At 34.5% G+C, this 27,500-nt stretch overlaps 1 protein-coding gene across 4 annotated transcripts in view; it reads left to right on the forward strand.

The window, feature by feature from the left end:
- LOC145258207 (uncharacterized) overlaps positions 1 to 27,500 on the forward strand; it is a 369,722-nt gene that overhangs the window by 281,625 nt on the left and 60,597 nt on the right. For all 4 annotated transcript variants that reach the window (XM_080116144.1, XM_080116145.1, XM_080116142.1 and 1 more), the window contains exons 5-7: positions 16,002 to 16,105; positions 19,859 to 19,954; positions 25,144 to 25,221. In XM_080116144.1, coding sequence (XP_079972270.1) covers positions 16,002 to 16,105; positions 19,859 to 19,954; positions 25,144 to 25,221 — 278 coding nt within the window. The remainder of the gene's footprint in view (positions 1 to 16,001; positions 16,106 to 19,858; positions 19,955 to 25,143; positions 25,222 to 27,500) is intronic.

The following is a 27,500-nucleotide window of genomic DNA, read 5'->3' on the forward strand; positions in this document are numbered from 1 at the left end:
TTTATGTTTCATGTACAGCCGAGTAATTTAAATCTGCCCACAAATAATCCACTTGAGCATATGTGCCCCTCCCCCTTTCATCGACCTGTGAAATAATGTAAATATTATCACATGGAAAACGGTTGCTTCTTTTTAATATAATCCCCTTGTTTAAACAGCTGAGGGGTTAGCCTTATCAAGGGGATTATAAATTGGATGAGCAAAAGAAATCGTTTACATTGACTTTTGCCCCAAGAAACAATTTCTCTCACAAATAAATTCTCTTATTTTTTTTTTTTTTTTACATAGGCATCACCACATTATCAAGGCCCAGAGGCCACTCAAGGATAAGGGTTAAAGAGTGTACAGTAGAAATTGGACAATATAGTAATCATTAGTAATGAAAATTTGGTAAATTTGATAACTTATATGGAACGGCTCATCAAGAACTTATTTACTTTAGACTTGAACACAACCATATTGTAGTCAGCCGGAAAGCAGGAAAACGGAAGACAATTCCACAGGCGTGCAGTTCTAAGAAAGAAGCTTTGTTCATGGAATCTATGTTTAGGTTTAGGCACAGATAAAGAGTGGGGGAAATTATTGATAGTGTTTACAGCTAGACGAGTGTTTCTTGTGAAAGTTTGGCGAGGGGGGACCATAGATTGAAGCTCAGTCGAACACTTTCCATGAAAATAACGATACATCAGAGACAAACTCGCAACATCTCTTCTGTGAGATAGAGGTTGCAAGGAGGAGAAAAGGACATCTCCTACGAGGCTACGAAGTCTATTTTGAACTCTATCAAGGCAGGACAAGTCATTTCTAACAGCTCCTGCCCAGATGTGGCAACAGTATTCTATCCTTGGACGTACCTGGCTCTTATATAGATAGAGAATAGCATCAGCAGTGAGATATCTACCGGATCGATAGAAAGATCCCACCATTTTTCCAGCGGCCTTGGCAACAGATTTGATGTACGTGTTCCATTTAAGATCAGGAGTAATGGTCAAGCCCAGAAGCTTGTCAAAACTTGAGGCCTCCTGAAGACGAGAGCCATTCATTTCAATTGATGCCAGATGTGGATTAGAATGTTGATGATGTAAAGAGAGAAGCTTGGTTTTAGATGCATTAAAAGTAACCAGCCACTCCTTTCCCCATTGTACTACGTGCTCAAGATCAGAGGAGAGAGAATTGGAGAGAACTTGGTCGTTTACTGTCTTAGATGTGGTACCATAAATGGTAGTGTCGTCAGCATAAATGTCTACAAATGATGTAAGGATGTAATTTGGAAGATCATTAATGTAGATAGAGAGAGAGAGAGAATCTATTTACAATGCCTCCCCACGGGACAGAGTTAGACACCAGGGTCGTCTTTTTAATTTGGAGAAAAGGAACAAAGATAAAAATTGTCTCAGTCGTGAAGGATTTCTCCTCCACTGACAGAGAACAAGAAATTGAAGTGTAGCATCTGAAGAACAGATAATACACTTAGATCTTGACCCGAAGACCAAGTACAGAAGTGTGTGTGTAATATAGTTTTCAAAGTTCCAAAAATCAAGTTTTCTCAGGTAGTAGTTTATTCCATTGCAAAAGGAAATTATTACAATACTGATGGTGTGTGTTGGTTATAAAAATCATGTAAGTTGTTCAAAGTAATGTTTTTCTATGTTTTTTAAGCAAAATATTTGTAAGCTACTAAAAATGTGGCAAATGTTCACTTGTTAGTTGCAAACGAAACAATATAATAATTTCCTTTTGAAATGTAATAAACTACCAACTGAGGAAACTTGATTTTTGGAACTCAAAATGCTCTCAAAAGATATTCATTGAGCTTGGACTTTATTTCCTTTACATAAAAATTTCAAAAAATTGAATATATATAAAATTTTTTAAAATCTGTTACAATTGGTATATATGTGCATTTTTTCCTCATTAGAAAAGAACTAACCTGGGTGCCCAGAGTTGCCTGGGTGTTTGGAGGTGTGTGTTGAGCAAAAAAAAAAAACGTGGTAGTAGGCAGGCAGGCTTGAACCTGTACTGCGAAGGAGGAAAAGAACGTGAACAACAAAATGTGACATCTTTGCTGTTGCATCCATCGCCGAACTGGAAGTGGCAAAGATTTAAATTAAGGCTAGTCAATCAAAAAGAGGGTGTGACTTTTGAAAATATTGGTGAAAAAGCGACCCCGGCTTTTAGAAAAGTGCCCAGTTGAGGGTGAAGGTATTAATGTTTTTAGCCAATTTTTCGATATTTGATGTCCGAAGGGTCAAGCTTCAAAACAATACCAATCTTGTTAAAATCTGTCGCCTCTGTCAAAAGTTTTAGGCCTACATACATACATACATACATACATACATACATACAGCTAAACAAACAGGTGTGATTTATATTATAGATGATATAGCTTCAGAAAGCCTGCCTCCACACATAAATCAAACATTTTTGTACACCTTGTCAGTCATCGATGCATATTTTCTGCTAGTATTCATTTGTTTTAATTACAATTCACAAATTGCTACGATTTCTCCGCTATGATTTACTCTCCCAATCAGAACATGTTTTTAGGTGGTAGCATGGCGACTTACTCTCTAATAATTTTCTACTTTCACTACCCCAGTCATCATTAGAGCTAAGATTTCATATTCTACGCTTACCATGCTTCACTATAATTATTTTGCATATATGTATATAATTCTTTTATCAATAAGAAAACTTAAGTGTGACAGGCGAATAGAGATACAATTTTAAACTTAAGCTCGACAATTTCTATTCTGAATACAATATCTGAACTATTGTTCTCATCTTGGATGTAATTCTCATAACGTTTCAGCGGATATAACATTTGTTGGTGCCACCATATCAGGCTGTCTTTTGATATCAGCTCCCTGACCTAAAATGCACCAAACATTTATGTCATCGTTTATTTCCTTTCCCTTTGCAAAACTCAATCATTTTCTACAAAATCAAAAACAAAAATAACAATTTTTCTCCACTAAACAACAAAACTAAACACCATTAATAAATATTAGAATATATAAACAGCTTCATGCAAAAAACTTTTCTTTCCTAAATTACTAGATTCTGCATTAAACCAAAAAAAGGGTTGATAAGTTAGAAAACAAAACAACCAAACCAAACACCTTGAATAAATATTTGAAGCTATAAACAACTTGAAGCATAAAACCTTTTTTTCAAAATTACTGGATTTGATATTCATGATAGCAACTTTCTAACACACACAAAGACGGCTTCCTGCATCCGATGCACTGCAGTGTCTGCTGGCGCTATGCAGTCAAAGATGTAGATCTGGACGAGGGTGGGGGTAAGGAGACCTAGGTTTGCCCAGTTACTAGGGTTCCTCTCTCAACGTTGCAGACAAAGTCAGATGGAAAGGCAAGCCAATGAAGTCGGAGTCGGCACCACTGCAGGAGTTGCCAGAAAGGTGTTGCAGTACTTCATCATTCGCCTATCATTACTTTAAACCGTCAGAGTTTTCTCCCTTAGCATTTGTCTTTCTCAAGGTATCTATAATATAACAGGCCCTGTACTGCACCATCGACACTGGGTGTCTCTAACCTCATCGAACTGCACCCGATATGACAGGTGCTCTTTCGATCGTATGTTGTCCCGTCACAAGTTGGCCTATTGATTGTCTTCACACGTTGTGTTGCCATGGTGGGTGCTTCGCCTCTCGACCAAATCGTCTACTATCCTGCGTAGTTTCTGAGTTCATTGATCCCTCCACTGGTTCCTGCAACTCGCTGCAAAATGAAGAGTCATCACCGCAAACAAACAGAACTTTGTTTATAACAATAACAAACTATTTATTAAGTTAATTACTTCGCAACGGCTACTGCCTAAATTGAGATGACTGACTATAGCAGTGAATGATGTATGACCAGACAAGTAAAGTCACAAATTTCCCATTAACACAAGTTAGTTAACATCACAACATCAGACCCCAAGGGCTCCCAAGTCAGGAGCACATGACCAGCCCAGCCATTCAGTTTGTTGGCTACAACTCTACTCTTTTTAGAATTCCTTTTTCTGAATCCAGCCCTTTTTTCCCCACCTCTCCCTCGGAGATTAGTAAAAAACATTCTTTCTCCCTTCCTCTCAGAGCCTTCCCCTTGTCTTGTCCACTCAACACCTCTCTCTCTCTCTTTCTCACTCATCATCTAATGTCACTTCTAATATAACCATCTCCTTTGACATATCAGAGATAACTCCAAATCTGCCTCCATTTTTGAGACAATATACCATCTGCTTTGCCTGTAACAAGCCCATAATGACATATCGGCGGTTGGTCCTATTTTCCTATCTAAGTTTTTGCATTTCTCTGCACTCCTCCACCCCATCCCGTCTGGTCGCCCCCCTCCCCCCCCCCTCACCGCAATATGGACCTCGCTGCATTCATGACACCATAGTGTCACAATAAGGCAGTGGAGCTATTTGCCTATAGCTGATGAAATTTTGAAAATATTATTTTCTACTGTACACTCTTTAACCCTTATCCTTGAGTGGCCTCTTGGCCTTGATAATGTGGTGATGTCTATGTAAAAAAAAAAAAAAAAAAATTGCAATTTTGATGAAAATAATGGAGATCTTCATTGTAGTTATGGTTGTATCAAAATAAAGGCGAAATCCTTAAATGATTCTTCTAAAATAAAGCTCAGGCAAAAGAAATGCAAATTCTATAATGCCTACTTTTGCCTATTTCCTTATCAAACCTTTTGAAATGTTTAAATATATTTTCGCACCTTGTTTTTGGCTTTGAGATTAATATTTTCTTTTTTTTTTTTAGTTCCTTATATGAAGTGGCTTTATGCCTTGTCTGGAGCTATTTCCATAACACATATCTATACATACATATCATATACATACATATCTATACACATTTAAAATTGTTTATACAATTTTATTTCTATAAACCTCCATACGTTCGTGGTCCTGGATATGACCTAAAACTATATCCGATGGTGAGGCCCCACCTTGCGGGCTTTGGGGAGTATGGAGTCATCCTTTAATTGCCGTTGCTCCCAGGTCCACTCTGACCCGGAGTGGTAGTACCTGTTAGGGTCCAACTATGGGTTAAATAGAATACGACCTAAAAAAACAAATATACCATATTAAAAAATCGTTCTTCAAAATCACTAGATTCGGCATTAAATAACCTGAAAAGGGTTGATATGCCGTAAAACAAAACAACCAACCAACCAACCAACCTACCCTCTGATGAAAAAGGAAAGTATTTCTTCGAAACTCCGTGGATTAAGGACTATCCACTTATCAAGTGTTTCCTTTTCAGATTAAATATGTTTTTAACTCTTTTTCAAAGTGTTTTTTAGCATGTTTTAATTAACTATTTGCTCTTATATATATATAACATAGCAAGGAGTCTATGCGAATCAATCGGCGTTTTACTATTTTTTTCGTCTCGTTAGGACTCAGATTGAATCTCAAAATAAAAAAAGATTCCTTATTATCTTTATACAATTTTATTTTTATAAACCTCTATATGCTTGTATTGAGCACTTTGGGAGAAATATTAGTTTTAATTCAAGTTAACTGCATATCGGAACTTAATTAATCAATTAATCATTTCAGCCTGGTCTGCACTGAAATGGGTTACCATTTGGAAATTCCGGGTGCTGTATTTGCTCTCTGCTTATCTCGGCATTGTTTCCAATCAGTCTTGGGTTTCTCCTTGCCACTGAACACTGGAGCAGAAGAGATGTGGTTGGAGATTGTGCAACCCTTTTCTCATAGCTACACGCGCAGATACCTTTACAGAGGGTATCCATTGTCTCTTGAGACTGGCCGGAGGCATTGATCAATAAATGTAATTTACTATTTCATATCTTGAAATACAAAACAAAATGACAGGCTAATCCATTATCTCTGCCTAAAAAGATAAATAAAAGAAAAGTGATCTATTTATTTTAGAGATAGTGAATAATTTATCACATGATCGAGTGAGGTTTGAGAATACAAGAAGTGTCCAACATTAGGTTGGCAAGGTGATAAATCTAAGCCGACATTACATAAGATTAAGACCTGGCGTGATCGTATCTTCTAGAAATCAGACCATTATAATGCTTTAATAATCTTGGTTTTCTTTTTTTTTTTTTTTTTTTTTCTTTTTTTACCTTTTTTTATTTCCTTTTATCAGGATTAAAGGCCGATGAGTGCCGCGGCTGGACTTAATACTTTACCTCCCCCCCCCCGCGCCATTTCTCCTTTCCTACTCTTCCTCCGCCTGTCTCACCTGATTCTGCAGGGTTGGAGAAATCATTTAACCCTTTCAACACAGATTTGTCCTTTCTATGAAAGGACCTAACGATATAGATTGAAAAGTAAACATGTTTATATATTTTCTTACCATTATATTTTTTTATGAACTAGCAGTTCATCCCGACTTTGCTCGGGCCCTATGTACTGTTCTACAGATCTACAGCAGATGTGCTTACAGTTATATCTCATAGGATTAGCGAATCTCTCGACAGATGCAACCTTTCTAGGGAAATTGCTCTTGACATGTCAAGGGCCTTTGATAGGGTATGGCATAAAGGTTTACTTCACAAGATCTCCAGCTATGCCATAGCTGAAAATGTTTTCTCAATTATTAAATCATTTCTCTCTGATAGGTTCATAAGAGTAGTAGTTGATGGGCAAAAATCAGAAGCTCACAGTATTAATGCTGGAGTCCCTCAGGGGTCCATCCTGGGCCCAACTCTTTTCCTGATCTATATTAATGATCTTCCAAATCACATCCTTACATCATTTGTAGATATTTTTGCTGACGACACTACCATCTATGGTAGCACATCTAAGACAGTAAACGACCAAGTTCTCTCCGATTCTCTCTCCTCTGATCTTGATCATGTTGTACAATGGGGAAAGGAGTGGCTGGTTACTTTTAATGCATCTAAAACCAAGCTTCTATCTTTACATCATCAACGTTCTGATCCCCATCTGGCATCAATTAAAATGAATGGCTCTCGTCTTGGGGAGGCCTCAAGTTTTGACAGGCTTCTGGGCTTGACCTTTACTCCTGATCTTAAATGGAATACGTACATCAAATCTGTTGCCAAGGCTGCTGGAAAAATGGTCGGATCCTTCTATCGATCCAGTAGATATCTCACTGTTGATGCAATTCTCTATCTATATAAGAGCCAGATACGTCCAAGGATGGAATACTGTTGCCACATGTGGGCAGGAGCTGCTAGAAAGGACTTGTCCTGCCTTGATAGAGTTCAAAATAGACTTCGTAGCCTCGTAAGAGATGTCCTTTTCTCTTCGCTGCAACCTCTATCTCACAGAAGAGATGTTGCGAGTTTGTCTCTGCTTTATCGTTATTTTCATGGAAAGTGTTCGACTGAGCTTCAATCTATGGTCCCCCCTCGCCAAACTTTCACAAGAAACACTCGACTAGCTGAAAACATTATCAATAATTTTCCCCACTCTTTATCTGTACCTAAACCTAAACATAGATTCCATGATCAAAGCTTCTTTCTTAGAACTGCACGCCTGTGGAATTGTCTTCCGTTTTCCTGCTTTCCAGCTGTCTATAATATGGTTGTCTTCAAGTCCAACGTGAACAAGTTTCTGATGAGCCGTTCCACTTAAGTTAACAAATTTACCGAACTTCCATTACTATCGATTACTATATTGTCCTTTTGACTACTCTACACTCTTTAACCCTTATCCTTGAGTGGCCTATCGGCCTTGATAAGTAGTGACGCCTATGTAAAAAAAAAAAAAAATTGTTCATAACTTTATGTGCCTATGTATATATTAAAAAGTGTGAATATGTACGGTAATGCCTTTCTATATAATAGGCTTCCTTAACTACCATAGAGAAAAGTTGGTAGAGACCTCAGAGGTCGAATTTTAAAAAACTTTGGCCCCAATTTTGACCCCTTAACATTTATTGTTTTGGGCTCAAATTCGATTAAAATGTTTGACCCATATCCAAGTAACCTACATCTAAAAATTCAAGTATTTAGACCCAAGATTGGCAGAGGAGTTTGATAGTCTGCAAAGGTCAACTCTGTCAACTTTGACCTCTTAGCAGCCAAATTTTCGCTCAAAAACTGATTAAAAAGCTTACTGAATGCCTGAATGCCCTTTATGTAAAATTTCAAATGTTTAGACCAAAAATTAGCTTAATAGTTTGCTAGAAACCGCAAAGGTCAATTCTTTTAAACTTTGACCCCTCAGAAGCCAAATTTTCAGCAAAAAACGATTAAAAGACTGCCCTATGTCTGAATACACTTTATGTAAAATTTCAAATGTTTAAACCAAAATTGGCTGAGTAGTATGGTAGAGGCCGCAGAGGTCAATTTTATTTTAAACTTTGACCCCAGTTATGACCCCATAACATTTATTTTTGGGGGCTCAAATCAAATTATAAAGTTGGATCCATGTCCAAGTAACCTATATCTAAAATTTCAAATGATTAGACCCAAAATTGACGGAGGAGTTTGGTAGAGTTCTCAAAGGTCAAATTGTTGAACTTTGACCCTCTTAACAGCCAAATTTCATGCCGAAAGCCGATTAAAAAGATTTTCCCAAATCTCAATACACCTTATGTCAAATCTCGAGTCTGTAGACCGAAAATTGACAGAGTTATTTGGTAGGGAAGTGTACACAGACAGACAGACACACACACACACACACACACACACACACAGAGGCATTTTTACTTTTAATACTAGCATGGGTGCCAGGCGTTGCCCGGGTGTTTGGAGGTGTATGCTGAGCAAAAAAAACAAAAAAAAAACGGTAAATTTTTTTAACTTTGACCCCTATTATGACCCCTTAACATTTATTGTTTTGGGCTCAAATTAAGTTATTAAGTTAGATCCATGTCCAAGGAACCTATATCTAAAATTTCAAGTGTTTAGACCCAAAATTGTCGGAGGAGTTTGGTAGAATTCTCAAAGGACGAATTGTTGAACTTTGATCTCTTAATACCCAAATTTCTGGCCAAAAACGAATTACAAAGATTTTCCCAAATCTCAGTACACGGTATATCAAATTTCGAGTCTGTAGATTAAAAATTCACAGAGTTATTGCATAGGGAAATGTACACAGACAGACAGACACGCACACAGACACGTTCACTTTTATAGATTTAACAAAAATATATACGTATAGATAAATATATATGGAAACAATTTTGTGTTTACTGCACATTTTTTACGCAAATATTACGCAAGTATAAATCATGTAGAATATCTGCATGAATATAATTACACGTAATAGTTAACTAAAGATGATCCTCCCATTAAAAAATCGAAGCAACTAATAGGGAATTAATTAAAATGAATGTTTAAAAGAATATGCAAGTTAGCTAGATCTTTTGCTAGTGAATGCATTTCCACAACCCATATATAAGAAATGTATATTTTCTTTTTAAATAAATAGGAAAGAGGGTTTTTAATATGAATATCAATACACACAAAAGAAAAACGAATTTATAGGAGTATATAGATATAGATAGATTGGTTGCTTTCTTCTTTTTTTTTTTGCTTACTCATTTTTTTGTTGTTTGCATTTTTTTTATTTCACTTTCTTCATTTGTTAGTCTTTTTCGATTTATTTTATTTTACTTTTCTTTTTCCCTTTTTCTTTTATCCGATTCTCTTTCCTTTATTTCGCCTTTTTCTTTTTCGTCTCTCTTTTTTATTTCGTTTCTCTTTCTCTCTTCCTCCTCTCTTCCTCCTCCGATCTCTCTCTCTCTTTCTTTTCCTTCTCTCTCTCTCTCTCTCTCTCTCTCTTTCTTCTTCTTCTTCTTCTTCTTCTTCTTCTTCTTCTTCTTCTTCTTCTTCTTCTTCTTCTTCTCCTCTCTTCCTTCTCTCTCTTCCTTCTCTTCCTCTTTCTCCTCTCTCTCTTGTTCTCCTCTTCCTCCTCTCTTTCTCTTCCCTTTCTTCATTTTCCTACTCTCTCTCTTCCTCTTTCTCCTCTCTCTCTTGTTCTCCTCTTCCTCCTCTCTTCCTCTTCCCTTTTTTCCTACTCTCTCTCTTCCCCTCCTCTTCCTCCCTCTTTCTTCTTTTCTCTACTTTCTCCTTCTCCCCCTCTTCCTCTGTTCCTTTACTTCTTCCTCCTCATCCCTGTCTTCCCCCTCTCTCTTCTTTTCTCTCTCTTTCTCTTTCTTTTTTCTCTTCCTTTTCTTTCTTTCCTTCTTTCTTCTTTCTCTTCTTTCTCTCTTCGCTCTCTCTCCTTTCTCTTAATCGAAAATCAATTACATCTTCTTCATCCAGTTTTAGCATTTAGGATACTGAAAGTCTTCTTAAGTCTACTACGCCTCTTTCACTGCCTGGAATATCCAGACCTGTTATGAAAACGGCCCAAATGATGGTGAAGGAATTAATGCTTTTGGCCAATTTTAGGATATTTGTCATCCGAGACATCGAGCTTTAAAACGATACTGATTTTGTCACAATCCTCACACAAACACATACAAACACACACACACATACACACACACATTTTGCCTTTTATATATTAGATGGTATATATATATATATATATATATATATATATATATATATATATATATATATACACGTGTGTCTTGTATGTATATATACCCTGTATTTGTTTTTACATTACACAGTCATGACCATGTTTTAGTCAGCTAGTTACCAGTAACTAGAGACCTCTTCAGGCAATACCGATACCATTGCAAATTTTGCTTTCATATAGGCGATATCAGTATCATCTGAAGAGGTCTCTAGTCACTGGTAAGTTACTGGTAACTGGCCGAAACATGCTCATGACTGTGTAGCAACATATTACTGCTTATGTAAAAACAAATAAAGAGTATACCCTGCTCTACTTCGGTATTGAGCACTCTTGTATTAACCTTGTTAAACTTCATTGGGTACTTAATATCTAGAAAACAATAACCTCAGATTATATATATATATATATATATATATATATATATATATATATATATATATATATATATATATATATAGTGATTTAAAGGTTATGAGGGTTTTTTGAAGCATGAAAAACGATGTTACTTTTTGTATTTAATATTTTTATTGTTGTTTTTTATATTTCAAGCGGACCTCCGCTCTTGGTCGCAAAAATGTATCATTTCATTTCGATACTTTTTTGTGACCAAGAGCGGAGGTCCGCTTGAAATATAAACAAAATAAAGATAAAAATATTAAATACAAAAAGTAACATCGTTTTCATGCTTCAAAAAACCCTCATAACCTTTAAATCACTATCCTAGAAGCATATGTGGACTTTTATGAAATAAAATGGAGGGGGAAGAACCTGAATACTCAACGTTTCGCCCGATTTATTTGGGCTTCTTCAAGAGGGATGGTCATTGACGAGAGAGTTGGAGGATTGGGGCTATATATAATGATGGGGGAGAGCAACGTGTTTTCCTTATGTAAATTAGATGTCATATATACATATATATACATTTTATGAGAGAAAATAAATTAGAGTAAACTAGTGTGGTGGATGTCTACGAACGATAGTGTGGCGGATGTCTACGATATTTTAACTTTTAGACGTAATCCACCACACTAGTTTAATCTAATTTATTTTCTCTTATAAAATGTATATATGACATCTAATTTACATAAGGAAAACACGCTGCTCTCCCCCATCATTATATATAGCCCCAATCCTCCGACTCTCTCGTCAATGACCATCCCTCTTGAAGAAGCCCGCATAAATCGGGCGAAACGTTGAGTATTCAGGTCCTTCCACCTCTATTTTATTTCATATCGTCTGATTTAATCCAGCTCAACAATCATATATATATATATATATATATATATATATATATATACAGGGTGGCCCACTTAAAAGTAGCCTAGAAAAATGTTGTATAGAGGAGGAACATTCTTTTATTGTTTAAATTTCCTGTAGTATTATAAAAGATGCTGGAAGTCTTCCCCGTTAACATCTATGCATTTCTGGGCACGTTTAACAACGTTGCAGATACTGCCTGTAGATCTTCTCTGGTGATTTATCTGATAGCGTTGATAATGTTCTCCTTTAGTTGGTCTAGATTGTGAGGACTATTTGCATAAACTTTTTGTTTTAAAGCTCCCCACAGATAAAAAAAAAATCACATGACAACAAGTCCAGAGAACGTGGTAGCAAGAATGCTTTGCTTCTTGTTCTCTCTTCCGTAAACAGGTCATGAACTCGTGTCGGTGATCTGTGAGACGTGTGGCATGTAGCGCCATCTTGTTGGAAAAAGAATTGCATTTTGTCTTGTGGTGTCAGTTGGTCGTTAAGAGAAAGATCATGTAAGTGGGCCACTCTGTATTTATGTATATACATGTCTGAATTTGTGTATCGTCTGGTTGTATAATTAACAGTGTATTTGATCTAACAGATGAGTGTATACAAAGTGTAGGAATATTTATTGTGTCCTGAATGTATATAAAATGTTTGTTGTATGTGAGGGCACTTCTTCATAAATACATATAGTTAACAAAGTGACACGTAAACGTTCATAGACAGCTTTTTTACAATCAAACGATATGTCTGCCTATCTAGAGCCTAAAAGAATGTCTGCATCCACGTTCTCCGAACTTGTCGTCATGTGAATCACGTCAATTTCACCGATTTCGACGACAATAAAAGTACTGGAAGTATGATCGTTATTCAATCCCGAGTAACGTTGGGTCTCCCTGCTAGTGTGTTATATATTGGGAATCCACGTTGGTATAGATATTGCATAATCGTATTGACACAATGGTCCTCGTTAGATCACTAAAGCTAAACAGTGTTGACCCTGATCAGTATGAGATGGGTGACCGTTTGAGAATATCAGGTGCTCTCTGTAGGAGGATTTCGACACTGCTCTGCAATAACTGTAAAAATCTAACATGGTCATCTCCCCTGACCAGGATATACATGCAGCAGGGGACCGCTTGTGAATTTAATATTCCCACGAAAATTGCCCCTTTAGAGGAAGCCAGTTCAACTTGCCTAAGGTGAATGCTGCTGTTTCATTTTTCATTTTCTTTCTATGCCGGTAGGTAGAGATAAAGTCAGCTAGTGTGAATTTCGAGAGAATTTCATTAAGTTCATGTCAAGATGATCTGGTGGTGAACGGAGATGAACTCAGTGCACCCAGTGAGGTGAATAAAGATCAAGGCTTAACTTTGTGGACAAAACAACACGAGAAGCAGGTGTCGAATTATTAGATGGGGATTGCCTCAAGTGTTGAGCTGGTTCAAGGCAATTTACGGTATTTTCCTTTGCGGACATAACCCACATTAGATGATCTGAAAATCACCCCTTCTCAAGTACATGATATCATAAAAAAGCTAGATACCTCAAACGCATGTGGACCTGATCTCATCCTGGTTGTACTATTAAAGAAATGCTCTGCTGAGGTTTCTCCAGTTCTCTCCAAACTTTAAAACAAATGCCTCAATGAATCATGCTTTCCTGACTGCTGTAAAATTGCTTCCAGTGCTACCAGTTTACAAGAATTCTGACGAAAGAACTGACCCATAAAATTATCATCCCATTAGCCTCCTCCCGCTTTTCACCAAAATATTTGAGTTAATAATTAATCAAACTCTAGTCCACCACCTTATAGTTGCTAAACTTCTGTCCGATCATTAATATAGATTTAGGTACGCCCGTTCTACTGAAGAAATTCTAACTGTAATCTCTGAAGGTATATACCATGTATGGATCTAAATTGAATCTCATTGGGGCTGTCCATTCATTGACCAATCTTCAAATTAGATAAGGAAAATAAGTGGGAGGTAATTAACTTAGGACTATCTTTTATAAAGGATTAATTTTTTGGTCTCGCCCTGCAAAGAATCTTCTCTCCTCAATAAAACCTTTGAATTGTCAATACATCTCTTGTGTTCCCATGTGGCTTCCCTCTGTGTAACCTATTTTAACATTTACTCGTTTAAGTGATTTTCATGAAAATGATGCATATGCAGAGACCCACTAATTTATCAACAATTAGCTTGAGCTTATTTAGTAAAACCACCACCTTGACTTTCCTCGACTTCTTGGAGGCATTCGTGATCAATAGGTGTTGCGACTTGCGGTGGGAGAAGTAATCAATGTCCTTCTTGATTGGTCAACAGATCGTCCATATTGTTGCTACCAGATCAGGCTGTCTGAAGATATTGACTTCCGGATCTAAAAATGTACCAAACATTGAAGTATTATTTGTAATCTTTGGACTACCGTTCTCATCTTGAGTACCATTCTCACAATGCTTCAATCGATGTAACTTCTGACCTTCTTAAGGTGTATCTTCAGGAAATCTTTCTGTCGAACTCAGGAAGCATTGCGAAAATAACGCTTGGGATGAGAACAGTGGTCCGAAGGATCCAAATAATATGAATAATCCATTCTCATCTCCAAAATTTAGAAACGTGATTGATATTACTGTTTTCTTTTTGTTTTTTTTCGGTACTTCTACAGTTTAATCAAGACATTAAAAAATGAAAATATCGAAAAAAAAAAAAAGTTTCATTGTATGTATTCACTGTAAAAAAAAAAACTACTTGATGAAATTAAGTGAAATTTTTTCATTCCATAACAGATGCGTACAATATAATCTATTTTTGATATTTTTATTTTTTTTAATGTCTTCATTAAACTGTACAAGTACCTTTGTTTTCTTTGTCTTTGTGTAACTCAATCATGTTCTGCAAAGTCAAAAACAAAAACAATCTTTCTTTACAAACCAACCAAACCAAACACCATATATAAATATTTTAAGATATAAAAGACTTGAGACGTAAAACATTTTTTTCTAAAATTACTAGATTCGATATTAAATGATCTGAAAATTGATGAGTTTTTTTTAAACTTTTTATTCACCCTGAACAAGGCACAGTTCCACTAAGCCATAAGAGGTTACTAATGGGGACCAGATTTGGTGGGGTACTATGTAAGGAGTTCGGCAACGAGATGTCTGTTAACGTTGCACTTAAACTTCTGCATGTCAGTACAGTCAGGGAAGCAGGAACATGGGGGGGGGATTCCAAAGTCTAGCAGTTTGAGTTACAAAGCTACTTAAGTAGACAGCTCTATAGCATCTAGAGATCTCTACAATATAGGGGTGGGATTTTGCTGCTTGTTTGGTCTGTCGGGGGTATTTACATTTAAGGGAATACTAGTGCTTTGAGTTTATCCAAGCACTTACCATTAAAGTACTTGTGAAACAGGTATAGGGATGCCACATTACAACAATGGGATAGAGGTCGGTGTTTGACCAACAGTACTCGACCTATTAGGTTAGTGACTCTTTTTTGAACCCTATCTAGAAGCAAGAAACTTGCGGCAGATGCACCAGCCCAGATGTGATAACAATATTCCATGCATGGGTGAATAGTGGCTTTGTAGAGATACAGAATACTCTCAGGTTGAGATGTTACAAAACAAAACAGCGAAACCAGATCGTTAATTTGTGACAGCCCGTATCAGCAGCAATCTTGGCGTGACTTTGATTTGCAAATTTTTTTATGCAACACCCTGTATGTATGTAAAAATTGATTTTTAATTGTTGAGTTAATTAATAACCTTTTGTTAAGTTAATTATGAAGTAAATAAAGAAAACATACCTTTCTTACTTAAAGGACTTCATACTGGAAGTTATATCAAAGATGGCAAAAGAAAAACAAATTAATTAATAACATAAGATTTTTTAGCCTTTTTACACACATAAAGATGCAAAAATACACATCTGGTTTTTTTTTTGGTTTTTTTTGTGTTTCAACACAAAGAGGAAAAGACACGTTGCATATACACCTTTATAAATACAGTCAAAGAGGAGATAACTGATTCACCCAATCCTAAAAACACATTGAATCAGTTAACAAAGGGAGCAACTCCAGGTTACCTAAGTCTTTACATTACTGAAATAAGGGTCAAAGGGAGACAATTCTTTAAGCATTAAAAACCTAGCAACATTGATAAATTTCCAATATTAATATTATAAATTTGTTCTAACATTATTATTCTTTTTGTTATCATTCTAGACTATTCCTGTGCCTACCAGGGTGACATTCTTCTCCAGGGACACCTCTACATCTCCCTGGGTTGGTTTTGTTTCTATTCAAAGATCCGGGGGCGAGGCAGACATGTAAGTATGAATATATTTTTCTTTTACAAATTTTTCTGAGATGAGTAATTATTGACCAAGTATTCTGTGTCTTCTTAATTAGATTAATCAGACCACTGTTCTCATCTTGAGTGTTATTTTCATAACGTTTCAGCCGATGTAACTTTCAACTTTCTTCAGGTGTCAGGTGTATCTTGTTACATTCTGGAATCTTTCTGTCAAACTCACAAATCTACACGTAATTTCCATCAGCCATGACTGAGTAGAAATCTTAAATAATTCACAGTTGTATTCTTAGTATCCCCAACACTGAAGATTAAATAAATTGGATTAAATAAATTGGATTAAATAAATTGGACTAAATAAATTGGATTAAATAAATTGGACTAAATAAATTGGACTAAATAAATTGGACTAAATAAATTGGACTAAATAAATTGGACTAAATAAATTGGATTAAATAAATTGGACTAAATAAATTGGACTAAATAAATTGGATTAAATAAATTGGACTAAATAAATTGGACTAAATAAATTGGACTAAATAAATTGGATTAAATAAATTGGATTAAATAAATTGGACTAAATAAATTGGATTAAATAAATTGGACTAAATAAATTGGATTAAATAAATTGGATTAAATAAATTGGACTAAATAAATTGGACTAAATAAATTGGATTAAATAAATTGGACTAAATAAATTGGATTAAATAAATTGGATTAAATAAATTGGACTAAATAAATTGGACTAAATAAATTGGACTAAATAAATTGGATTAAATAAATTGGATTAAATAAATTGGACTAAATAAATTGGACTAAATAAATTGGACTAAATAAATTGGATTAAATAAATTGGACTAAATAAATTGGACTAAATAAATTGGACTAAATAAATTGGATTAAATAAATTGGACTAAATAAATTGGACTAAATAAATTGGACTAAATAAATTGGATTAAATAAATTGGATTAAATAAATTGGATTAAATAAATTGGACTAAATAAATTGGATTAAATAAATCGGACTAAAAAAATTGGATTAAATAAATTGGACTAGATAAATTGGACTAAATAAATTGGACTAAATTAGATTAATTTGATTGGATTAAATAGATTGGATTAAATAGATTAGATTAAATAAAGGCTTCAGTTAGAATTCTGTGCAATTTCCCCGAGTTCAATAGAAATATTCTTGATTTGTATATTCATTTTTTTGCGGACTGTTATTCTTAACTTCATAGTTATTGTGGTTTCACCACGCAAAATAATAAATACACAAATTATGAAGATTCATCTCAAAGAATTAAAAAAAAAACAATAAAAAAAATACAAAAAATTCCAGAGTCTGACAAGATACACCTGAAGAAGGTTGAAGGTTACATCAGCTGAAACATTATGAAAATAACACTCTATTCCACTGGCTTGCTCTCCAAAACGAAAGCAAGCTATCCCCGTTTAAAATTTCTTAAAGATTCCCAAGTGCGATATAAGCTCAACAAACTTTCACAAAAAAGCACTCGTCTAGCTACAACTACTATCAACAATTTCCCCCATTTCTATCTGTGCCTAAATATAAACATGGATACCATGAACAAGGCTTCTTTCCTAGAACTGCCTGCCTGTGAAAGTCTGCTCTGCTGGCCTACTTATCAGCTGACTACAATATGGTTGTTTTCAAGTCCAATGTAAACAAGTTCTTGCTGAGCCGTCCCCTTAAATAATCAATTTATACCAGATTCCCATTATCTATTACTATGCTCTTGTTCTGATGATTACCATGCACTCATTGGTTTAGACAAGTACTGAGTTACCCTTATCATCGAGTTGCTTTTTGGGCCTTGATTAGTGGTGACTCCCTTGTAAATAAACACTCAAGATGGTAACAGTAGTCTGAATGATTCAGATAGTATAAATTACGAATCTCCGATTTCAAAAATTCAGAAATTAAGTTTTCTTATGTTATTCTTATGACCAATGAGTGTGTGCATTCAATTTGCCAGCTGAACCCTGTGCGTTTTGTTTCTGCTAAATTAATTAAACTGATATAGTTGTGACAAGGGGTGTCAAGGTGAAACATGCTGTCCCGTGAAGGTGAAGAGCAAGGAGAAAACCATGATCCAAAAAGAGAAACAAACTTTCTGTGCAATTTAGTTGAAAAGATAAAGATAGATCAGTATAGAGTTCAGTGACCTTATTATTTTTTTTTTTTTACGTCAAAAAAAAAATCTAGGCCATTCTTATAATGGCCATTTTGCTTGTTGATATCTAATCACTTGAGGTGCCCTTACTGAGGAATGCCGACAGGGTTGCTCAGGCATCTTTTGCAGGCCGGAGTGCTCCTTCTTGGGAATGTTGACTTTTCAATCCCACTTTATAACATTTGTGTCACATTTCTCACTGTGAGAGTGAAATGAATGCCTTCAATAACCTTGTAAGTCTGACAAGTATAGAAATGAATACAATACAGGAACAAGTATTTAAGCGTTACAGAGCAGATAATTTTCAAAATTAGGTAAAAAGTATCGCGTGTAACAAGTGGGTCGTTATCCCGGTTGCATTTCAGCTTATATTTCCATCATTTTGATCTTGGCCTGAAGTTCATAAATTTCAATATTTTTTCTTTGCAATTATTATCTGCCACTGATGACTAATGTAATAATAAATATAATCAAATTTATTTGTATTCTTTGGATTACTGTTCTCATCTTGAGTGTTATTTTCACAATGTTTTAGTCTGTGTAACCTTTGATCTTTAGATGTATTTTGTCAAACTCTGGATTCTTTCTGTCAAACTCTGGATTCTTTCTGTCAGACTCTGGAATCTTTCTGTTGGACTCTGGATTCATTCTGTCAAACTCTGGATTCTTTCTGCTGGACTCTGGAATCTTTCTGCTGGACTCTGGAATCTTTCTGCTGGACTCTGGAATCTTTCTATCAAACTCTGGATTCTTTCTGTCAAACTCTGGATTCTTTCTGTCGGACTCTGGATTCTTTCTGTCAAACTCTGGATTCTTTCTGTCGGACTCTGGATTCTTTCTGTCAAACTCTGGATTCTTTCTGTCAAACTCTGGATTCTTTCTGTCAAACTCTGGATTCTTTCTGTCAAACTCTGGATTCTTTCTGTCGAACTCTGGATTCTTTCTGTTGGACTCTGGATTCTTTCTGTTGGACCCTGGAATCTTTCTGTCAAACTCTGGAATCTTTCTGTCGGACTCTGATGCTTTCTGCTGGACTCTGGATTCTTTCTGCTGGACTCTGGAATCTTTCTATCGGACTTTGGAATATTTCTGTCGGACTTTGAATTCTTTCTGTCGAACTCTGATTCTTTCTGTCAAACTCTGGAATCTTTCTGTCGGACTCTGGATTCTTTCTGTTGGACTCTGGATTCTTTCTGTCGGACTCTGGATTCTTTCTGCCAAACTTTGGAATTCTGCACAGAATTTTGATCAGAACCCTTCATTTTATCCACAGATGTAGCATACTCCTGTTCTGTCAGCCATGCCTGGGTAGAAGTTTGAAGTAATTCATGATTGTATTGTGTCGCCCCCCCCACCCACTGAGAAATGAACCCTCAACTACCAAAAGAGCGTAACTTTACAACTGAATTCTACTTTATTCACTATGCTATGAATGCTTGCAGACCAAACAATACAGATAATCAATCCTTATCTCAAAAATTCGGAAACATAATATTGCTTTTATTATGATCAATTTTTACTTCCTTATTGAAATCCCTTGTTGAAGTTTAATTATTTTTCCTTCTTTGTAGATTGAGATCCCTCTTGGAGATGTAATTAGTGTCACAAAGGAAAAAACAGCATTTATCATTCCAAATGCCATTGGTGTACAGACATCGAGAGAGAAAGTAAGTGTTTTTTATTAATTTTTTAATTTTTTTAAAAATTTTATTGTCATTTCATCCCAAACAAGGCACGGAGCCACTTAATCGTGAAGGATTACTATTTTGCAGGGATACTATTTATGGAGTTGGGCAGCGAGATGTCTGTTCACATTACACTTGAATTTCTGCATGTCAGTCAGGGAAGCAGGGGACCTACGACCTGTCACAATTTTGTCCTCTATTAGACTAGCAGGGCTACTCGGCATTGCCAGTCAAAAAAAAGTATAACATAACTACCCACATCCATCTCTCTTTTCTCTTTCCTCATTGTTACTCTCCTACTCTCCACCCTGTCTTTCTTTTTTGCCCAGCCCATTCCTCTCTCTGAACACACACACACACACACACACACACACACACACACACACACACACACACACACAAGTCATGTGCCGTATATGACAAGATTTGAATTACACTACAAATTCATGTAGTGACTTCAATCTTGGCTGCGGTTGTGCTGGATGGATGGATGGATGGATGGAATTAAAGGAGCGACTGGACTCATGAAAATGAATTTAAAAAACTATCTGGCAAATATACCTGGTGAACCAAGTGCAAGAGAGATTCAAACAATTACACTTAAAGGGACAGTCAGAATCTCAAAAAGATCTCTCGGTTGGAATGTATGAGTTAGCGGGTGAATCTTTGGCATCTGGTAGGATGCCCCATCCCCAGCTTGAATAAAGTAATAAGAAAATTTAAAAAAAAAAAAAAAGATTACAAAGTAGGTTATGGGTTGAGGTGTGGGTGAAGATGGGCATAGATGCAGCCATCTGTACTTTTGGAGAAAAGAAGAAGAAAAAAAGATTTTTTTAAAAAGTTACCAGTACTTGAAATTTTCTCGAAATTAAACAATGTAGACTAACATCTAAGCTTCAACAACTTGCAAGTTTATATGTAAAACAACAAAAAAAAACAAATGGTCAAAATACGTAATTTGTTGTTTTGAATTTTCTTGCAGTTTTCATCCGAAGAAATATGGTTACAGTCTGGTATATGCTTCCATAAACACGAACAAAGTTTCTTTCCTAGAACTACCTGCCTGTGGAACTCTATACTACAAGCTTGCTTTCCAGTTGTCTACAACATGGTTGTTTTCAAGTACAATATAAATAAGTTCTTGTTAACTGTTCCCTTAAATAATCAAATAATACACAGTTTCCACTATTACCGATCACTATACGTTTAAAATTAAATAAATTCATTGTAAAAATCCCTTGAAAGATAAATATTAGTTTTCTGGGTTTATTTCAAAGATAATTAGTAATGTCCTGAATTAAATAAAAAAAAAAAACCTATTTGTACAAAAAAAATAGCTTAATTAGCCCCCAAAAGCTAGAGATTCTGGCTTCACACGCGCAAAACAAACGGAGTCATCTGAACATAAATTCTACTGAAGCCCAAAATATCAGAAAGTCATTTTGAAAATGTCTGAAAATGAAGTCAGAAAGGTGGAGGGAGATAGGAAGTGCTGTTTTTCTGTCTCCCCCCCCCCTCCGTCCGTACATTCTATCATGAACATTTGTATGATTTTTACCATTTTTTAATTTAATTATTTTTCTGTGTTCCCGCTTTAAAATTAAAAAAAATTAGTATTTTTCAAAATTATATAAAAATTATGTTACGCTGAAAATTAAATATTCATTCAGGCAAGGAAAATATTATAATTTTACATATAAAAATTACTCTAAAAATGTAATCTAACAAAAAAAGAGGAAATATTTTTTGCAATTATAATTTTTTGGGGTGAAAATAGTAAATAAACAATGCTCAATTCAATGATAATATCAGTAGTTCGAGAAATTAATTTGAGTTATATCGAATTCCTTAATACAAACTTTAGGGGCTTTTTTCGTAATGAAAAAAATTAATTTTTCATTTTTATTCTTACAATTTACGACGCTTTATTTTCATAAAAAAGCAAAAATAAATTTATTCATAATTTTTGTTTCTACTGAAAACCATAACTTTAGTAAAGTTATTTAAAAAACAAAAAAAACAAAACAAAATAATACATGCCCGCTAAAATTCTATTAAAAATAATAGATTCATTATATTTTGTGATCATTATTTGATAAATATTGACAATTTTATTAAAATTGGTTAATTTCCTGATTTTTCGTGAATTTTTTAGTAAAAGGAGGGGTCAAGATGTGGGTTTGTATTACTGTACACGTAGATTCGAAAAAGTTGTCAAAAAAACAAATATATAACAAATAAATGTTATCAAAGGCAAGATAAGTTACTTTTCTACCAAACTGGATATATTTTTCGTGTTTTTATTCAATGTAACATGTTTATTCAGCTCGAAAAGCATACAGTGTTTACCGATGTATTGGAAAATTCAAAATGGCGCCCGAATCTCTCTTTACCACGGTAAGTTCGGGAAAAGGTGTTATAAATAATAAACTATACAAAATACTGTTAGAAATTTGCTAAATATATGTTACCGTGACATAAGTTGACATATATTCGGTGTTTTTTTTTATATATAGTATTTTGTATAGTTTATTATTTATAACACCTTTTCCCAAACTTACCGTGTTAAAGAGAGAGTCGGGCGCCATTTTGAATTGTCCAATACATCGGTAAACACGATATGTTTTTCGAGCTGAATAAACATGTTACATTGAATAAAAACACGAAAAATATATCCAGTTTGGTAGAAAAGTAACTCATCTTGCCTTTGATAGCATTTATTTGTTATATATTTGTTTTTTGACAACTTTTTCGAATTTATGTGTACAGTAATACAACCCCCAAAATGTTTATACATTCATTTTGCATGTACTGTTTTATACGTTCTACGATGCCATTGATTGTCGGCACACCAAAACTGCAGGCACATTCCCCAGCTAGCGGAAAACTCCCTGAATTTCCCACTAGTGAAAGTAGTGTTGTTGTCAATCAGCAGTCCCCGTGGTGGGCTGCGCTCAAAGAATGTTGACTCAAGATACTGAGTAGTAACGTTCTGTTTTTAAAGTTAATACTAAACTGAAACAAACAGTGGACCTTTATTCATGAGGGACGCGAAATCGATTGTCACCGTCCACTTCCTATATGCCAATGGCTCAAATGAGTTAATATGCGTCATTGCCAAAAGTTTTTTAAGTAAATTTTAGACATCGATTCTAATGCTTTTGTGTATACATTAATGAAATAATTTAAAGAAAAAACAAAAAACCCTTAAGCCAAAATCATTTTAAGAATTATTGCTAGGAGATATTTAAAGGGAGATAATGAATTTGAAATGAATAGAGTCGCCTCCCTTGCAATAAAAATTAAAATTATTTGTTAAATCACTATTTTAAAGATCATTCGTTTACACAATATGTTACCTCCCGACAAAAAAAAAAACAAAAAAAACGGTGTGCGTATTCGTCATGAAATAAATATATATCCAAAAAGTCATCTAAATTGATTAAGGAGTTGGTTTTTTTTTTTGTTTTCTTTTTTAAAGTTAAAATCAAATCTTGCGATTTTTAGTCATCAAAAAGTTTTCATTATTTTGAATACAAATAAAATCTTTGTAGTCGAATTGAATTGTCACCCTTGAATTTTGGCAAAATTTAAAACAAAATGGTTGGCCTCCTCCTTGCTTTCTCATAAAAAATGATTTTCTTAATTTAAAAAAAATAAGTATTTGATCAAGTTACATGATTTTTGGAATATCACATGATGAGTACGTATGTCACAAAGATTTTTCTATATTTTTGCTTTTTAATAAAGTGTAATTATAAATAAGAATCTATCTTTCTTTCTCTTTTCCTATTTTTTGCCCCCTCCTCTACTCTCTCTCTCTCTCTCTCTCTCTCTCTCTCTCTCTCTCTCTCTCTCTCTCTCTCTTTGCCTTTCTTTTTTCTCCTACAAGCATTCCCTTTGAAAGTATTAATCTTGACGTGGAGACTAAGTTTTCAAAAGATTCATGATGAAAGAGTTAATTTACCTTTGGTTCATTGAAGAGATTGATAGAGCTTTACTTTCTTATTTTTTGTTATTGCTATTTCACTGGATTATATTTGTCTAACTTTCTTTCTCATTTTTCTTCCCTCTCTCTCTCTCTCTCTCTCTCTCTCTCTCTCTCTCTCTCTTTTATATTTCTTCCTCTTCTTTTTTCTTTCCTCCCCCCCCTCTTTCTCTCTTGTCTTGCTTTTATTTTTTTCCTCACAAAACAGTTCCCTTTAATAGTGTTAATCTTGGCATGGAAACTAAAACTTCAAAAAATTCATGATGAACGAGTTTAGTTACTTTTGTTTTATTAAAGAGAGATGGCGTGGCCAAGAGTTTAATGACACAGACTGACAACCTGGGTGTACCAAGATCAAATTCAATTCATTCCAGAAAATCATTTTCACTTAGGATGTTGGCAACCTTCACGTGGTCCTGATGTCTTCTAGAAAGAATTCTGAACAGAAATATACAGGAGATACTAATGCCAACTATAGAATCTTCGGATTGATATGGCATGATGATGATGATGATGATGATGATGATGATGATGATGATGATGATGATGATGATGATGATTAAAGAACGACTTCCTGTCTCCTTCCCCTTTTCCACATTTGCACTTGATGTCTTTCCCTTAATTTTAACTTTCTCAGTTGAAACTCATTGTCTAGTAAGAAAAAACGATTTTGTTGCAATGCCGTCTCTCTACAAAGACACGGACAGGGTGGGGGGAGGTCCTATCTGTTGGTTAATTAATTAACCTTTGATGATAGTTATTTTTGAATGAAATAAAAAACATACCGTGTTTGTTTTAAATGAAATTCACATAGGAAGTCATATCAATGGTTGGCTAAAAGATAAATGAATTAAAATGGCTATGTAGCCATTTTAGTTTTACACACACAGACATGGAGAAGAACCGTCTGTGTTTATTTACATGATGAGACAAAGAGCCAGTGACATGCAGTCACTTGTTTTATATACAGGTCACCCAGAAATACATGCCATTACATACTCAAATAAGCAGAGGCAACTTTTTTACATGGTTCAAGAGAAACAACTGTTGCAGTTTCCACAGCATTGAAACCCAACTAACATTGACAATTTCCAATAATCTTGATTTAAGTTATTTTTGTGACTCCTGAGAAATAGATGTAATTGTTGCATTTTTTTTTTTTTTTTTTACTTTAACTTTTCAGTATGTTTTTGGGTCATTTGTCTCGCGGGATGCAGCCTACAACTTGATGATGGATCTTTACGACCGATACCAAGAGCTGGTAAGTTGTTGATTCTAGAATAAATGATTTCTTCTTCGCTTTGTCAAATAGTTTCACAACATGAATATTTTCTTTTTTTCCTTCTCTCTTTCTTTGTTGTTGTTTTGATCCAAACTCAATCGATGCTTTTTTTCGATTGAGTTCACATTTGAGCCGCTTGAAAGTTTTATGATAAAATCACTTCTGTTAAAAAAGTTTTCGCTGTTCCCTGCACCTCGTATCAATCGAAATGATTAGTTCCAAATTAAACGCTATTAAAGATTGCTCTGCTCTTATTCACATTCATTCTCACACTCGAAGAATATTTTACATTTTTATTCTTTCTCACATATATTCTGGCGCTGAGATAAATTTTTATAATTATATACAGAAAGACACTTACACACACACACACACACACACACACACACACATATATATAAAAGGCATTTTGCTTGTGTGTGTGAAAGTTTATTCTTTATGAACTCCGAAACAGCTGGGCTATTATTTATTTAATTTTTTAATTTTACACAAATTTACTTTATGTCTGGGAGTGTTCTTATATAGATTTTATATCAAACTGCCCCCAATAAGTATTGAAAATCGATAATCGAAAAAATCTGATGAAAGAAGGAATGATTTGATTTTGACCAAAGTTAACACTTTTATACAGCCTAACATGACAAATGTATTTAAGTATTTAAGAAGTTTTATCACCGCACAAGCAGAAGAGCCCCGGCATATAAAATCAACAGTAGATTCTTTGATAAGAAGGACGTGCATTTGAAATAAATGTTTCTGCTTAGAGCACAACTGAACTATGATACTTGACTTTTGCACCTGGTATGAATCTAGATGATTAGTTCCAAATTAAATGCCATTAAAGATTGCTCTGCCCTTATGCACATTCTTTGCACATTCGAAGAATATTTTTAATCTTATTCTTCTTTGCTGCACACATTCTAGCGCTGAGATAAAGTTTTATAATTATATACAAAAATACACACACACACACCTGCTTATAATTTGTTCCCTATGAATTGGGCCAATTTCGTTTTTTTTTTAATTTCATATAAATGTACTTTATATATCTGGGAGTGTTCTTAGATATGTTTTGTATCGAAATATCTCTTATAAGTATTGAAAATCATTAATATCCGATTAAAGAAAGAACAGTCCCATTTTGATCAAGCTTCACAAATGCATTTAAAAAGTTTATCACTGCACAAGCAGAAGAGTCCGGCATATAAAATCAACAGTATGTTCTCTGATAAGACAGGAGCACATTCAAAATGAATGTTTCTGTTTAGAATACAATTAAACCACGATACTTGACTTTTGCATTTTAAACATAAGTTCAAGCTATTATATAAACTTAATTTTGTAAAATCGACAATACGTTCGCTACAGTGCAGTGCAAGTTACAATCGTAATGGATCTTCAACTAGAGCAGACAATCAATTTGATTGAAAAATGGATAATTTCATCGATTTCGATGACAATAAAAATATTGGAAGTGTTGAACATTTGTTAATCCTCACTAAATCCTGGTCTCCCTGCTCATAATGTTAAGGTTTGGGTTCCTTGACAGAAGTGCTGGTTGCATTTGAATAAAATAAAATATGCATAAGATATGTTTGAAGCCGAAACAACGCATTATTACAAAATGAACAGATATTTATTTCGTTTGATATTTATATTAAAATTTATAAATATATTTCGAAGTAAAACTTAAGTATATCTCCTTTTCTTTTTTTTTTGGCCAACAACAACGATAAAATATTATATAAATTAAAAAAAAATAAATAAATATGTGTTTATTTTGTAATAATGTGTTGTTTCGGCTTCAAACGTATCTAATACAGACTTCATTTTATTCAAACTCAACCAGTGCTTCTATCAAGGAACGCAAACCTTAATATGAATTCCGTGAGACCAACGCACTGTTCCGACATTTGAAAAGACTGCCGTAAAAACAAAAAACGGACTTCTACTGATTCTATGCTCCAACAACAACAACATGGCAAAGAAAAAAAAAAGACATGCTGAAGATGAAGTGTATCTTAGAAATTTATTTATAAATTTCAATATAAATTTCAAACAAAATAAATATCTGTTTATTTTGTAATGATGTGTTGTTTTGGCTTCAAACGTATCTAATACATATTTCATTTTATATATATATATATATATATATATATATATATATATATATATATATATATATAGTAATTTATCAAATATATATGGCGATTAAGCTACACTGAATATTTGCCTGAAGAGTCCTAGAGTGGATGAAA

The sequence above is a fragment of the Euprymna scolopes genome, chromosome 33 (genome assembly GCF_053919585.1).
Source record: "Euprymna scolopes isolate OS-2025 chromosome 33, ASM5391958v1, whole genome shotgun sequence".
NCBI lineage: Eukaryota > Metazoa > Mollusca > Cephalopoda > Sepiida > Sepiolidae > Euprymna > Euprymna scolopes.